General features: G+C 54.2%; 1 protein-coding gene across 4 annotated transcripts; it reads right to left on the bottom strand.

Moving 5' to 3' along the window:
- Positions 1–3581: 3581 nt before the first annotated feature.
- SLC2A8 (solute carrier family 2 member 8) lies at positions 3582–12708 on the bottom strand. 4 transcript variants are annotated; one of them, XM_047699915.1, is made up of 10 exons: positions 12582–12708; positions 12324–12486; positions 11839–12045; positions 10046–10145; positions 8560–8759; positions 7712–7855; positions 7518–7626; positions 6670–6843; positions 6122–6267; positions 3589–4632 (listed from the first exon to the last, which is right to left on the bottom strand). In XM_047699915.1, the coding sequence occupies exons 1-10, from the start codon at positions 12635–12637 to the stop codon at positions 4495–4497; spliced, it is 1437 nt and encodes a 478-aa protein (XP_047555871.1). In that variant the 5' UTR covers positions 12638–12708; the 3' UTR covers positions 3589–4494. The 4 variants fall into 4 exon arrangements, with proteins under 4 accessions (XP_047555874.1, XP_047555871.1, XP_047555872.1 ...); XM_047699918.1 differs by lacking the exon at positions 6122–6267 and having other exon boundaries at positions 3582–4632; XM_047699916.1 differs by lacking the exon at positions 12324–12486 and having other exon boundaries at positions 12582–12698.
- Between the last annotated feature and the right edge of the window lie 3037 nt (positions 12709–15745).

Raw genomic sequence — 15745 nt, 5'->3', positions numbered from 1 at the left:
GCTTTTCTCTACCTTGGACTGCTGCAATTTTGGGGTTACTACTTGGGAGGCCAGAAGTCTGAGATGGATCTCCTTGGGCTAAAATCAAGGTGGGGGAGGGCTATGTTTCTTCTGGAGACTCTAAGAGAGGATCGTGTTCCTTACCTTTTACAGCTCCCAGAGACTGCCTGCCTTCCTTGGCTCCGAGCCCCCTACAGTTGGTGCTGTTCTGCGCAAGGCCTAGCAGACGCGAACCCTATAATGGCTAGTGGGCAGTAGTGGTTTTCCTTGGTGCTGGGATCCCAACCAGGGCCACTGGGAGGTAGCCGAGTGCTTCACTCCCCAACGGGCGCAATTCTGCCTATGGCCACTGGGTGGCGTTCTTCATTGCCTCAAGAATGCAGAAGCTAGGATTCTCCTGGAAGTTCTGGGGGCAGAGGGATGGGACATGGGGTGTTGCGGGGGGCGGTGCAGATTTCCACCTTGGGAGAGGTAAAGCACAGCTTCTGCAGCTGCACCTGTCCTTTGGGGATGTTCCATCTGCCTTCCGTGGTCCTGTGCCAAGCTTCTGGGTCAGATTGAAGACTGTTAGCTAGGGCTGGCTCTGGTCCCTGTGGCATCTTCTGGCCTGATGAGGAGGCCCCCTCCCCCCACCCCCAGGAAGTCCTGAAGACTGTGTGTCCACACAGTTTTCTGTGTGGAATCTCTGTGTGTCCACAGTCATCAGTACCTATAAGTGGATGCTGGTAGCAATCGGAGATGGTGTGAGTAGGAGTTGCTGAGGACTCAGGGTTGGAAATAGAATACGAAGAGAAAAATGTGTAAAGATTTCCCATGTCCCATTGAGGCACTCTGTGCCATCCTTAGTTCTGAGTGCTTTACATCTCTCCGTTCATCTTCACAACAACCTCATGAGATAGATAGGGTCATTATGCCCACTTTACAGGTGAATAAATTGAAGCTTTGAGAAGTTAAATGACTTGTCCCGGTCACGCAGGCAGTGAGTAGTATAACCAGAATTTGAACTAAGCCCACTGCTCTTAACCACTATGCTGCACTGGCTCCTGGACCCTGGGGTATGGAGGAAAGAGCCCACGGTAGAATTGAAGCCACAATGATGTTTTCCTTGCCCACAAGTTTAATCTCTCTTTCATCATCAGCATCATCTCCATCTCTACCCAGCTTACATCCGTCTCTTCCACATCACCTCCGTCTCTATTTTCTGTCTCCGTCTCTGTCAGCATCATTCCCGTCTCTCTCATCTCTCTCATCTCATTCTCTCATCTCTCCTCTGTTCCATCTCTCATCGCCCTCTCTAACTCTAGATGTAGTAGCAGAATTATCAATAAGCAGAAAACCAGAAACAGTGTGAATATGGAACAATGTGAGGTTAAGTTCTGACATATTTATACGACAAAATCCTCTCTGTTGAATTTCACAAATATTTAACCACCTGCTCTTTGCCACACACTAGGACTCCTGTGGCAAACAAATTGTTGAAAGAATGCTGAGAGCTTCCATTTCAAGCTGGTGGACCGAACTTACACATTTCCCCTTTCTCTTCCTCTAGTTCCCACTGAAATGACAGTGAAGATGTGTAAAGGGAACAAAAACCATAACAGAATTGAGAACAGGTTCAGAGGTAGGGGGCATATACCAGCCACTGTATATGAACTAGGGGGGGTAATTAAAACCCCCTAGTTCTTCATTCCTAAATATGGACTACCAGAGCTCCCCAGATACTTGAGATAAACCAGCTGCATAGAAGGACCAAGATAACCCAATTAATTGATTCCAGAGGAAATCAGAGACTAGGAAACAAATTTCAAAAAATGAAAATGTACAAATGGTTTCATTCCTCACAGTGGCTACCAACTGTTTTTGAGAATGGAGCCCCTGGAACTCTTGTGCGCTGGCAATGGGAAAGCAGAATGGTTACAGCCATTTCAGAAAACCATTTGGCAGGTTCTTACAGTGTAGTTAAGGGTAAACTTACTACAGGACCTGGTAGTTCCGTTCCACATACAGACTTGGAGCAGGTGTTTACAGCAGCTTTAGTGATGATAGCCCCGAACTGGAACTCGCCCAAATGTCCAATGGAATGCTACTCAGCAATTAAAAGAAATGAACCGCTGGGGCATGCAGCACAGATGCATCTTAAAAGCACTCCTCTAAGTTATAGAAATCAGACACAAAATACTACAAATTATGTGATTCCATTTTGTAAAAGTCTAGAATATGCAAAGCTACAGAGACAAGACTGCAAACGGACATGAAGGAGCATTTTGGGGTGAGGAAAATGTCCTATATCTTGACTGTGGTACTGGGTACAGAGCTGTGTGTACATTCAACCGAAGTTATCAAGTTTTTATGCCTGCCATTGTTGAATTTCATGGCATGTAAATAACGCCCATAATAAAGCTCATTTTTATTTTGTTTTTTTTTTGTTTTTTTTTTTTAAGATTTTATTTATTTATGTGTCAGAGAGAGAGAGGAGCGAGAGTGAGCACAGGCAGACAGAGGCAGAGGGAGAAGCAGGCTCCCTGCCAAGCAAGGAGCCCGATGTGGGACTCGATCCCAGGATACCGGGATCATGACCCGAGCCAAAGGCAGCTGCCCAACCAACTGAGCCACCCAGGCGTCCCATAAAGCTCATTTTTAAAAGTGAAAGTATGTATCCTCAGGGAAAGCCCAAAGCCATTTCCATCACAAAGAAAAGTAGAGGATGCTTTGAAAAAAGGAATATATAGTAAGATATAATCGAAAATCATTGTCAAAGCACCAATCCAAAGAAGGCTGGGGTGGTGATACTGATATCAAAGGAGACCTCCGAACAAGAGCTATTCCCCGGGACAAAGTAGGTCATTTCATAATGCTGTAGGACAAAAGCAATCAATATTAACAATCCCAAATGTGAACCCACCTGAGCGATGAGCTCCAAGGTGCAGGAAGCCAAACCCAGCAGAAGTGCAAGGAGAAACAATCCACATTCACAGGGGAAGACTTCTGCACTTCTCTCTCGATAATTGATGGAACAAGTGGACAGAAAGTCGGCAAGGATGTGGGAGACCTGAGCCACTCCATCTGCAACTGACCTAATGGACATCTGTGGCACACCATGAATTCTCAACCCAATCAGTGGGCGTCTGGGCAGGCGCTAAGAACGAGAGTGTAGATACAGTCGTTACCATGGAAGACGTGGCTGCATGTGGACATGACCTGGCTTCTGGAGGGCCCAAAGGAATTTGGACTTCACTAAGGCTGAACGCTGTCCTGTATATTATGTAGCACATTTTATTGAAATCAGAGCAGCTGTTGCAGAATCTTCCAAAAACTCTCCCCACTGCTTTGCCCTGGACCCCACTGCACTTCCACTCCCTTACTCCCCAGTCTCACTACAAAGCTTAACAGAAAAAGCCGAGGTGGGCACGTGGTGGGACTGCACAACCTGGAAGTTAAAAAAGCAGATCATGGAATGGGAAGTGCGATGTCCTATGTGTGTGTAGTGATGCTAGAAAGGATATGTGTTGGGAGGAAGCTCTTTTGGGATAGACCCGAATTCTTAAAAGAAGTTAACTCTGGAAAGGTACACCTGTGAATAATTATTGTATCATTTATCCAAGTGAGTTAGTATTTGTAAAGTGCTTAGGGCAACACCTAGCAGACAGTTAACTGCTATAAAAAGTATACTAAATAAATCTAGGTTTTTCAATTTTCCTACCATAAACATGTATTACTTATATAATGGGTAATAAAAGTAATCTGTAAAAGACTTCTGACTCCATTAAAGTCAATTGAAAAAGAAATGCTTTTTTGTTGTTAATGAGATTTGGTGACTAATGATCCAGGGCACTGAGCCCAAGGAAGGAGTCAGAAATGACCTTCAAGTTGCAAAGGGAAGCCTGGTGGACCATGAGAAAAAGGAAATCAATAGATGTTCTTGGCAAGGCCCAGTCTGTGGGAGGCCTACTTTAGGGAAGGGATAGGAAAATGCCCTTCTCAAACACACAAAGAGGCCATGACCTGATTTTCTGAGTCAAATCTTTATTTGGCAAACAAAGCTCCTTCCTGACAACGCAGCCACATGAGGGGAGAAGTCAGGGACCGCCCCTCAGAAGCATGTCCTCCAGAAAATGAGGAGTCAAGAGTCCCCCCTCCTCTGCTGTTGCTTTCGTGACAAGATGGATGTGGTCTGTGGATAATGGACTGCAGGGCAACAAGGCCCTTCCAAGATGCTCCCTTCCCTGGAGACGCAGAGGGGTGGCGGGAATTGGACCTAGGGCCAGGAAACCTCATGCCCATGGTCTGCTGGGCTGTGGAGAGCTGGATAGGAAGGAAGCGCCCTGGAGGACCAGGCTCCAAGGGACTGCAGTCCTGGATTCCAGCTCCCTGGGAACAGACAGGGGCTCCAGGCTCTGGCTGAGGCCCCGCTTGGAGTCACAGGCAGGCTCCATCCCCCGCTGAAGCCCAAAGCTGGCCCTGAGAGGAGAGGCAGCCACTCACAAGAAGGGGTTGTCATCGCCCCTCAAAATGGGCTGTGATTTCCTCCAAAGTCTTTCCTTTGGTTTCCGGGACACAGGACAAAGTGAAAAGGACACTGAGGATGCAGAAGGCAGAGGCAAGCCAGAAGGCACCGTAGGGCCTGAGCACCTCCTGGAAAGAGAGGGGAAGGCCTTGTGTGGACATAGCAGAAGGTCGGGGGCCCTCGTGCGATTCCAAGCTGACGCCCCGGCCTGCCTTGCCCAGGCTCCGGGGAGTGAAGGAGGGTGTGGCCCGGCCATCTGGAAGCCTGGGCCAAGCCCCATATGGGGTGTGGATGTCGTCTGCCCGGGGAAGCTGATGCTCACTGTCACACCCGCTACCAAGTGACAGTGGGGCTGCCCCCACGCTGGGGGTGGCTTCCAGGGCCCCCAGACCCATGCTCCATGCTCTGCTTTGGCCCTGGGTCGAGTTCCTTGCCTCCAGAGGAGTCTCTTCTTGCTGCCAGCAGGAACGGGTGAGCTCTCCCCAGCTTGAGATGGGGCATGTGAGCTCACAGGGCACTTGGGGCTCACCAGCAATGGAGGAGAGAGCAGTTCCCTCCGGTCAGAGCCTGGCCACCCTCCCGGCGCAGGCGACCTCCCACGTGCCAGAACCAAAGCCCCCTGCCTTGTCAGCTCCTCCTCCTCTGGGACCTGCCACCCCCACACCCCCTTGGAAGTTCTTCCTCAGCCTTTTGGACCTCTGCACTCCTGGGCCGCTGTCAGGTCCTTTGCCGTCTCCTCCCTCCTCTGTTGTTCGTCTCCCCCCAGCTCCCAGCAACCCATTTCCACCTCTATTTCTCTGCCCTGGTCTTCCCAACATGTTCCCCAGGGCAGCCCATCTGAGCGGGCCCAGGCCAGCCCCAGGCATCCACGCCCTCATGGCCTGCCCCTCCTTGCTCTAGCCCAGCCTCCTGGTGGTTCGTTCTCTCTCCACCGTCCACTGCCATCCCAGTCCAGTGGGAAAGGGCACCCTGTCTACCTCACTGCTGCCCCTGGCTCCTTGAACAGGCCTGGACCTAGTCTGTCCCAGGAGGCGTGAGGGGAATGAATGCCTGACCAGATGGCCTGTGTGCTCCAGAACCATCCTCCCCATCAGCTGGGGAGCCCTTGGGGCAGGATCCAAGTCTGTGTCAGTTCATGTGTGCGAAAGTAGCAGGATGTTAAAATGAACGGATGCCCCCACAAGCTTAAGTGGAAGGTGCCATCATCCTCCTCCATTTTCAGCCAAGGAAGCTGGTTCAGAGAGGGTGAGCGGCACACCCAAGATTGCACAGTGGGAAGTGATCAAGGCGGGCTTAGAGCCCCGGCCTGTCAACTCCAAAGCCAGGGTTCTTCCCACACAGCCCTATACCCTGGCCCATGTTCCCAGCGTCCAGTGGCAGAGGCCAGTCCTGCTGGCCAGGAGAGCCTGAAGTCTCCCAGATGGTCATAGCCTGGGTTCCTCACCTTTCCTGGCCAGTCAGGCTTCCCCTCAGCCCTGACCAGGATGGCTGGTGTCCCAGGAGGGTGGCTTCAGCCTTCATGCGAAGCAACTGACCCTGAGTCTTCCGCAGTTAAGAATAATTCTGAATAGTGCTCCCCACCGACTATGAGGGGAGGCCCTCTGGGCCCGCACTCACCATAACACTGCTGAATTCTTTCGTCACCAGGAAGGCCATGAACCAGTTAGTGAGGACGCACACACCAGTGGCCACGCCTTTGACATGCAGAGGAAAGATCTCCGACATGAGGAGCCAGGGGATGGGCCCCCAGCCCACAGCGAAGCCTGTGGGAGCAAGAGAGGCATCAGAGCCCATGCGGACGGACCCTCGGGCTTGCCACAGCACCCTCGTGCCAAAGCCTCGTGGTTTCCAGAAGGCTCTGCGCCTTCCTTCAGCAATGTCTTGGGCCAGTCCCGTCACTGCTTACACATCAGGCTTTTCTCTCCAGAATGGGGTCATGATGGGGCCTGCTTGGAGGGCTGTTTTGGGGGGGTATTAAGTGAAAGGGGTAGAGAAGGGATTAGCTCAGGGCCTGGGACAGGGTCCGAGCCATAAACGCAGAGGTGGGGACCCATGTGCTAGAGAGGCAAGGCTTGGTAGGCCTGGCTTGCTGGGAGCTTCAGGAAGCTGGTGGTAATGGGAGGTCCCCATAGCACCCCCAACCTCCCCACGGACCCCCTTCTCACCAGCGATGAAGAGGCACACGCTGCCCACTGCCAGCCAGGCCAGCCCCACGCTGGCGCTGGCGGGCTCCATGGAGAGAGGCGAGAGGAGCTCCACGTGTGAGGAGTTGCTGGGGCCGCCCTGCGTCAGCCTGAAGTAGGCACCGAAGGCACTGGTGCTGAACACCATGACCACACCTGCGAGCGGAGGGTGGTGGTGGGCAGGGCCCTGGGACAAGGGGCTGCAGCCTGGGCATGTGGCTGGCACTTGCGTCTGGAGTCTCGGTGTGGTGTGGCCACAGCAATGCGGCCTGGGTTTCTCTGGGAGGGTTGTGAGCACTGGTGCCCAGACTGGCGGCCCCCAGCCCCATTCCACCAGCCCTGGCTCAGACCTTGAACCATAGCAGACTCCGAGAAAATCCGAGGCAGAGCCTCCCTGGCCTGAGCAGCAGCAGGGATTTAACCCCCATGTGGTGGATTGTCTCTGGGTCCTCACCATAGCCCCCCTTGGCCACTATTTCATACTGGGGAACTGAGGTTCAGAAAGGTGAAGTCACTTGCCCTAAAAGACCCCAAGCTTCCAAGTCACTTCTCCTCCCAGGTCCTCAGTTTCCACGTCATAAACGGGGCCCTGATGGCACCTGCCTGGAGGCTCAACTCGAGGGGTGAGGGAAGCTTCAGTGACCCTGGGAGCGCGGGCCTGGTGTTGGGGGAGCGCCCCCGTGAATCTCCGCCTTGTTCTCATGGGTGCTCGGCGGGCCTTTTCCTACTGCCCTGCGGTGGCCTCAGAAAAGACCCTCTAGCCTGTGGTGGGGAACCCGGTCTATGCCACCCTGCTTTCACAGGGCCAAGTCCTGGACCTCGGGCCTCACCTGACAAGGTCAGGAGCAGTCTCCGCCCAGCTCTGTCCATGATGAGGGCCGCCAAGGCCGTGACCAGCACCTGGATGATGCCCACGATGACCGAGGCGAGGCTGCTGTCCTGGGGAGAGGGGCCGAGGTGGGTCAGCCAAAGACCCCGGGACTGGGCATCCAGATGAGGCAGGCTGGGGCAGAGGCCTCTTTACCTTGAACTTGGCCTTCTCAAAGATGGTCTCTGCATAGAACATGACAGCATTGATCCCTGACAGCTGCTGGAAGGCCATCAGCGAAACGCCAATGATGAAGGGCTTGTAGATGCCAGGATGCCTCAGCTGGGCCAGATGGAAGCCCTGCTCAGACAGAGGCCGGTGTCAGTGCTCCTCCCTCCCCGCTCCTGAGGGACCACTGTCCTAAACCCTGAGCATCAGCTCCTTGTCACCCGGGCCTCCCATCAGGGACAGGTCCCCGCATCACTTTAGCCTTACCATTTGTAAGGTGACAAGATCCTCACCTCCCCATGCCCCTTTCTGATTTGTTGGGGGGTACCACGAAAAGATTACATGGACACAAAGCCAGGGGTTCCAGAATCCTGGACCGAGCGCCTCTCTTGCAGCTGCTGAATCCCTGCCACCAGCAGGCACGTGCTGGGAGTCCCATCTTACAGATGCAGAAAGGCAGGCTTAGGGATGTGAGGGTCACACAGCAGGCAAGTGGCAGAGACAGAGTCTCCTGTCGTACAACGCCCCACCTAAAACTCCAATTCCTCAAGTCTGCATGCCTGTGTTTCCCCTTGACCCAGCTGGCCTTTTCTCTTCCTGGAGTGGTAAGGTCAAGGCTAGGGCCCAGGTAGTTAGTGGGGCTCCAGCAGGCCCCTGCTTGCTCACACAGAGGACAACGCCCCCACTTATGCCTCCATTCCCCATGTGTGTATGCGAAGCCTTGGGGATGGGCTGTGTGGGCCTCCCCTGGCTGCAGAAGGGCCGTACCTCCCCGTTTCCTACCCACCCCCCACCCTCTGTCCCATCCCATCCCGGCTCTGGCTCCAGCCCCTCACCTGGTGCTCAGCCCCAGCAGGGGCCTCCTCCCGGACCTGCTCAGAGCCCCACAGGAAGTGCATGGCGGCCATGGCTTCCTGGTGCCTCTGCCGGGTCAGCAGGAAGCGGGGGGTTTCGGGCATGTAGCACATGAGCAGCAGCATGAAGGACGCGGGTACACAGCCCAGAACAGCCAGCCAGCGCCACTCTAGGACCCAGCCTGGTGGGGGGGGAGGGGGGCAGATGTCAGAGCGGGAGTGGGCCAGGCTGGATCTTATCAGGGCGTGCCCGCCCTCTCGCCAACCCAAGGACTCAGCTTCAAGTGTGGGGGGCCTCACTACCTCCGTGTGGCTACGCTCGTGTTTGTCACCAATATTGTTGTCACCAACTGGGGCTGATAAGTATTGTAGAAATGCTGGTGGGTACGTCATGATGCTACATCGGCTCAGTAAATATTTATGCGGCAATTAAAGACAGAATGAGGCATTTGCTCTTTGTCTAAAAGGTAGGGGAGGGAGAATGAATATGCACAGACTCTGGAAGGCCACCAAGCAGCGGGCGAGGCTGGCTCCTCTGGACGGGAAGGGGGACAGCGTGGGAGAGACGCTTCACGGAACACCAGTGGATCAACTGTCACAGAAGCTGATCAAGGAACGTGCTGGTTAGGATGAGCTGGAGGGAATTCTGTAGGTATACTGACACGCGCGTGTCTGTCCCAAATGTCAATGTCTGCATTTGGCAGGGGGTTTGGCACCCCGAGGGGCCCCCAAAGCAGCCAGACTGCTGGATGGTAAGTGGGCAAAAGTCAAAGAGCCCAACCAGGATGTCGCCCACGCTGAAGAACCAGACGGCACATACTCTGGCCCCTCTGGGTCTCTGGACATCCCTTTATAATTCTCATTGACAGCCTTGGACTAGGTGGGGTTCTTGTCACTTAAAGACAGAAGAAGTAAGGCTCATTGGGGCAGTGTGACTGGCCCAAGGTCACACAGTAAGTGTCCCCTGACATTGTACTGTCTGATGTGAAGACTCTCTCCACCCCAGTTCTGGTGAAAACATGTTTGCCTCTAGAAGCTTCCTCATGCTGACCCCAGCTCTGACCCTTGGGTCCCCTGGAACCCTCCTCTTTCACACTGCAAATTCAGTACTGGTATTTCTGAGAGACATGCTTGGGCCCTCCATGCCCCTGGGCTGAAGAGTTTTAGGGGTGTCCCGGCCACCCCCTTGAGTCCTCAGTTTGTCACTGCACAGTGAGGTACTGACCTAACCGGTCAGTCCCCACCCCTGTTGCAATGGGCTTCTGCCCTGGGAAGATGAGGACATCCCCTTCTCCAGCTCTCCCTGGACAAGACGCAGGGAGATGTCCCAGGGGCTCAGGGAGCTGGTCTATAGGACAGGCTGTGTGACCTTGGGCAAGTCCCTTGACCTCTCTGAACTTCAGTGTCTACAGCTGTGAAAAGGCCACACAGCCATGAACTGGGATCAAAAGAGAGGCTGTGAAACTACCTGCCAGGTAGGCCAGGAGGATGCCTGTGACGACCATCAGTTGTACACAGGAGCCCAGCAGCCCCCTCACTGCGGGGTAGGAGATTTCAGAAATATACACCTGTGGACAGTGAAGAAGAAACTTTACTCGGGCTGAGAGTTCTTTTTAAAACTGAAAAGCCTCAGCCCTTCAGAGTTGAGGAGAGCCTTGGCGGGGGGCTGCTGCAAGCCAGGTAAGCAAGCACGTCCCAAGTCAGCAAAGCCCTCCCCATACCTCCCCAAGGATCAGCAGCAGGTGTTTTAAAGGGGAGTAAGGATATAGATACATGGCTTGCTGTGTGTGTGTGTGTGTGTGTGTGTGTGTGAGAGAGAGAGAGAGAGAGAGAGAGAAGGCCACAAAGCCTTTCAAACTTTGATCACATTGTATGACTACCCTTGAAAAAACGCAGGTTCTGATGCAGTAGGTCTAGGGTGGGGCCTAAGATTCTGCCTTTCTTTTCTTATTTAATTCACTTATTTGAGAAAGAGCAGGGAGCGGAGGGAGGGGCAGAGAGAGAGGGAGAAGCAGACTCCTTGCTGAGCAGGGAGCCTGAAGTGGGGCTCCATCCCAGGACCCTGAAATCACGACCTGAGCTGAAGGCAGATGCTTAACCACCTGAACCACCCGGGGTTGTCCCAAGATTCTGCCTGACTACCTCCAGGTGACACCCGGGCTGCTGGTCCTAGAATCACACACTCAGTGAAAGTGAGTGAAAGCCAACTCTTTGACTCAGTTGCTACCAGTGACTGCCACTGCTTCCTCTGGGATCTGGGGCCAGAAAGGTCTTACCCATACTTCTAGGTTATTCTGTACCTTATGCCCACGAGTAAGATGGGCGTGTTTTTGCCCAGTAACAAAACCCAAAACATAAAATCCGACTCAGCTGCTACTTGCTGCCCAGCAAATGCGGGTAAAATGAGTCGTGGGAGCAAAAGGATGACCAGGGAGGACTCTGAGCCACTCCTTTTAATCTTGACCAGGTTGGCGCGTGGCTGGTGGACCATCCAAGCCTCGTGGCCAGCAGAACGGTTTACAGGTCACCCTGCAATTTCCGCCGCCAGGGTCCAAGCCCTCCACAAGCCACACTAGGGCTCTATGTGCAGCTTTGCTTAATCCCTACAACCACTGCATGAGGTAAGGCCATTATTCCCATTTTACAGGGGAGGAAAGTGAGGCACAGAGAGGTATACTCTGCCCCAGCAAGTGAAGATCCCTGGATTTCACCTGGGTAGACGGCTCCCAAGTCAGCCTGGACAGTGGTGCATTGGAAGATGGGAAGCAGTTGGAGGTCGAGTTCCTGAGTAGTGAAGGGGAACAGCAGAGCCCAGCAGTCTTTGCTGCCAGGACAAACAAGAACAGGATTTTCCCGCTACACTGTAGTCAGTGGTCCGAATGACAGCGGGAGAGCTAAGCCTTACTCTAGGCTTCTGTGACCATCCACAGGTGGTATCTTATTTGTAGAGCAAAAGAGAGGCCTGGTTAAGTGGCACAGTCCTGGGTTCGAGTAATAGCTTCGCCACTGCCTAGTTGTGGCTCGACAAAGGGCTTCAGTTTCTGAAGCTCACTTCATCTGTCAACGAGGATAACGGAGGCTCCTTCCAAGGCCCGTCGCGGGGCCGGGGGGGGGGGGGGGGGGGGGGGGGGCGGGTGTGTGCCGGGAAGGAAGATAAAGACGGCGAGAGGCGCGGTGCCAGGCATCCAGGACGCCGCAGCCAGGGAGTACCACGCCCCCAGTCCTTCCCCGTCCCAGGGCGCGAGGCTGGGGGGCACTCACCGGGGCTACGAGCGAGGCAATACCGCAGGCCAGGCCGGTCAGGAGGCGGCCCCCGAGCAGCATCCACACGTTCTGGGCCGCGGTGATGACGGCAAAGCCCACCACGAAGGGCACGGTGCAGAGCAGCAGGCTCAGCTTGCGCCCGGCGCGGTCCACGAGCCAGCCTCCCAGCACGCCCCCCGCCGCGGCTCCCAGGGTCACGATGGCCTGGGGGCGGGGCGACCGCACGATGGAGAGGGGACGCCACCGCGCCGCAGCCCAACCTCGCCCTCAACTCCAGCCCCAGCAGCCTCCGGGAAGAGGGGATGGGGGTCCCAGGCTGGCGGTCGGGGGTAGGGAGCGGGTGACCCCCGGCAGGAGAGCCGGGACGCACCGGGCAGAGGGTCTCAGTGCCCGCCCGAAGCCAGGTAAGCGCGGGGGCCCTTCGCGCTTGGGGTGGAGGACGAGGAGCCCAGGCGGGCTGGAGGGTGAGCCCGAGGCCTCACCCCGAACCAGGAGGCGGCGGCGTCATCGAGGCGCAGGGCTGGGGACGCGGCGCGGCGCAGGCTCGGGATGGCCGGGGAGCTGTAGCCGAGCGCGAAGCCGAAGCTGAGCGGGCCCAGGGCGGCGGCGAAGGCGGCGAGGAAGACCCGGCGGCTGAGGGGAGCGCTGCGGGGACAGGGCGGCCGGTGAGCGGCGCCGGCCTGGGCGCAGCAGGAGGGGCGAGGCTGCGTCCCGGGCCCGGGTCTCCCCCACCCGCTCACCTGCCGCCGGGCGGCCCCAGGAGCGGCTGTGTTTCCTCCGGGTCCTCCGGTGTCATGTCCGCAGCCAACGCCTGCTTGGTCAGCTCTGTTGCCTGAACCGCCACGGGTCCCGCGAGTGCAGCCGGCACCCGCCTCTCTGGGCAGAGCCAGCCAATAGGCGGGGAGGGGAGGCTCTGGGTTGGGATGGGGACGGCCAATGGGAACGCCAGGCGGTGGTAGCCTAGCCGCTAGGCACCACCCTCCAAATAAAAGCCGACCAACAGGAGAAAAGAGCCGGTTGGCACCGCCCACTGGAAACGCCCCTAGGACCTGCCTAGCCAGTGCTTAGGTGGGGCGGAGTTTGTATGTGGGCCTGGAGTAGAACCGTCCAATAAGAGTGTGGTGCGAACCCAGAGGCGGGATCAGAAAGCGAAGCGGAACCAGCCAATGAAGGTGTAAAGCGGGATTTCTGCTCCTGGATCCGCCTCTCTGTCTAGCTTCAACCAATGAGGCTAGCAGCAGGACGAAGGTGGAGCCGCTACACGGGACTTCGCGCACCGACTCAGGGCAGCGGCGGCTGTGCTACCTGGTCGGCTGTGCGGTTCCTGCTCAGCGTTAACTGGTACCCTGGGGCCAGGGTTCAACGCGCCTGGCCAAGCTCAGCCCACTGACACCCGCAAGGAGGAATGTCCTGGGCCGCTCTCTTTCCTCTTCTCAACCTGGGCTGCTGGGGGCAGAGGCATGGCCCTGCGCGCTGCAGCCGACCTCGATGCGGGTCATGACTCGGAGCCCGCAGACTGCTGACGGCTACGAGCCAACAACCACCAGGACCTCGAGGTGCTGCGGAGCTGTTTTGGGCAGGGTCCTCATATGTGTGACTGATCGGGGTTTAAATGATGAACCCCAGGTTCCCTGTTAAGTTCCACTCACTTCATAGGCCATCCTGACTCTGGAATCTTCATATTAACACCTGCCGTCTTGGAGTCACCTGCGGCTATTAATAGCCAACTTCTTCACTTGAGCACCCAAGTGACTGCCGGAGGTAGGATGATGTTAGAGCTCTGATGTTAGGGCTCGGCCGTTTGTATCCAACCCTTCTCTGGGTGAGGCAGCTGAGTTGGGGTGCTGAGTAATTCTTGAAAGAACCGGGACTATGAGAGTAAGAGGTTTGGCTTCTAATCCCTCTCTGGGCCTCTATTTCCTCATCTCTAAGTGGGGATGACAATATCTACCTTCCGGGATGGTTTTAAGCAGAGGCAATATCCACGAAAGACCAAGCACATGTGAGGCCCTCAAATGCTAGCCCATTTGATTATGAAAGTCGTTTGACCTGGTGCAACCTCCTGATTGTACTATCTTTAAAGACAGGCAACTGCCCCTCTATGCTTCCACAGCAGCTTGTGCTCGAGTTATAAATTCTTATCTCAGCACTTATCACTGCTGTGTGATCACTTGTTTACTTCCCTCCCTCCATTAATGGATGTGACCTCTTCCTCCACACAGCGGGCCCCTGGTGTTTGCAGAGTGGACGAATGCCTCCAACTCCACGGGCATATTGCTGCCTGGGAAGGCAGAAGGGCTTATGTGGATGGGATGTTCCAGTGAGCCCAGCTAGCACCAGCCCTCCGAGCCACAGGCCCTTACAAACCTGCTTCTGCCCTCTGGATGGTGGTCTCCCTTCCCAAGGGTGCAGCATTCACCTCTTGGACCTTGTAAGCAGATCTTGCTGCCAGAACACCTCCGATCCCCCTTTTATAAGCTAATCACCATCGATCTGATTAGTAGTGCCCATTTCTTGCCCTTTCTACATTCACTCCTCAGATTTGTGACTCTTGTCCAATCATGGGGCCGTTCTGATGCTTCCAATCTCTTGGAAGAATGTTCTAAATCACCCTTGGTTTTCTTCTATTCCAGGCTGAGAAGCAAGAAACTCCAGGGGGAAAAAAAAGGACAGAAAGAACACACAGACAAACTCATAAAGCTTACAAATTAGTTTAACATGAAAAACACCAGTCAGATCCAACTGACACAAGGCACTCAGCCTGACTCTGTATGGCGGACAAGGGAGAGAGCAGAGCTCTGGGGTCAGACAACTCACAGTTTCAAATCACTGTCCCTTTCTGAGCCTCAGTTTACTTATTTGAAAAGCAATAATAATAAAATCTAACTCCCAAAACTTTTCATGAGGTTGAGATACAGCATGCGATGGGTCTTGTGTTTTCCCCAGATATGAAAAGGGTAGAAGGAAACACAGAGGAGGAACGGCAATGCTGAGCACAGCGAGGGTCTACCCGGCTATACTTAGAAAGCGCTGTCTTCAGAGACAAAGAAGCTCTCCCCACAGTGTGCAAGGCCCACGAGGAGGTAGGACCCAAACTTCTGTAATATCTGTCAGATCAAGGTCATGTCAAACACAGCTCTCTGCATTCCCAGAGAAGGCTTACAGAAGAACCCTCAGGGATGCTTTCATGGGGGAATGATTTAAAGTTTCTTTTGGTGGGTAATTTGGGCAAGAAGAGAGCTAATAAAATGGAATCTGTTAGAGTAAAGCCAAACGTAAATTACCTTCTTCACACAGATTAACATTTTTACAGTGTCAGTGAAACTAGGTTTCCCCTTTGATCTCCCATGGCTAGAGGCTGACATTTCACGATTTCATTTGCACTTGGTCAAGCCCACATTTTCTTCTCACTTTGAGGGGGGAGCAATAGAAGGCAGGTGATGACAGGAGAAGCACAATCACTTGGTTCACATGAGAAAACAAAGCAGACCTGAACATGGGAAGGGAGCTTGAGGATGGTGATTTTGGTGGCAAGGAGCGACTATTGCTGGCTGTATGATTGCAGAGTAACAACGAAACCAAACAAAATAATCTTAAGACTCTTAACAGGATCCTACCCCTTTCTTATTCTTTGTGAGACACAAGGAGGGAGCAGGAGCTTCTAAGAATGAACCATTCAGCTTTTCTCAAAAGTCAACAGGCAGGGACACAGCTGGTTTTAAACTCAGTGAACTGAAACAGCAACAGGGGCCAAAGGTGCAGAAAGAAAACTTATTTATAATAAATTTAAAAAGCAATGGCTTTTCTTTATAAAAGAAACACATTATGTGACATAAATCAAAACCGTAATGAAAAAATAATTTTCCATCTAAGTATATAAAATATAAGAGAAGGTTGCAGTAAA

This window comes from Lutra lutra, chromosome 13 (genome assembly GCF_902655055.1).
Source record: "Lutra lutra chromosome 13, mLutLut1.2, whole genome shotgun sequence".
Classification (NCBI taxonomy): Eukaryota; Metazoa; Chordata; class Mammalia; order Carnivora; family Mustelidae; genus Lutra; species Lutra lutra.
The sequence above is the reverse complement of the archived record's forward strand: the minus strand, read 5'-3'. Positions and strand labels throughout refer to the sequence as shown.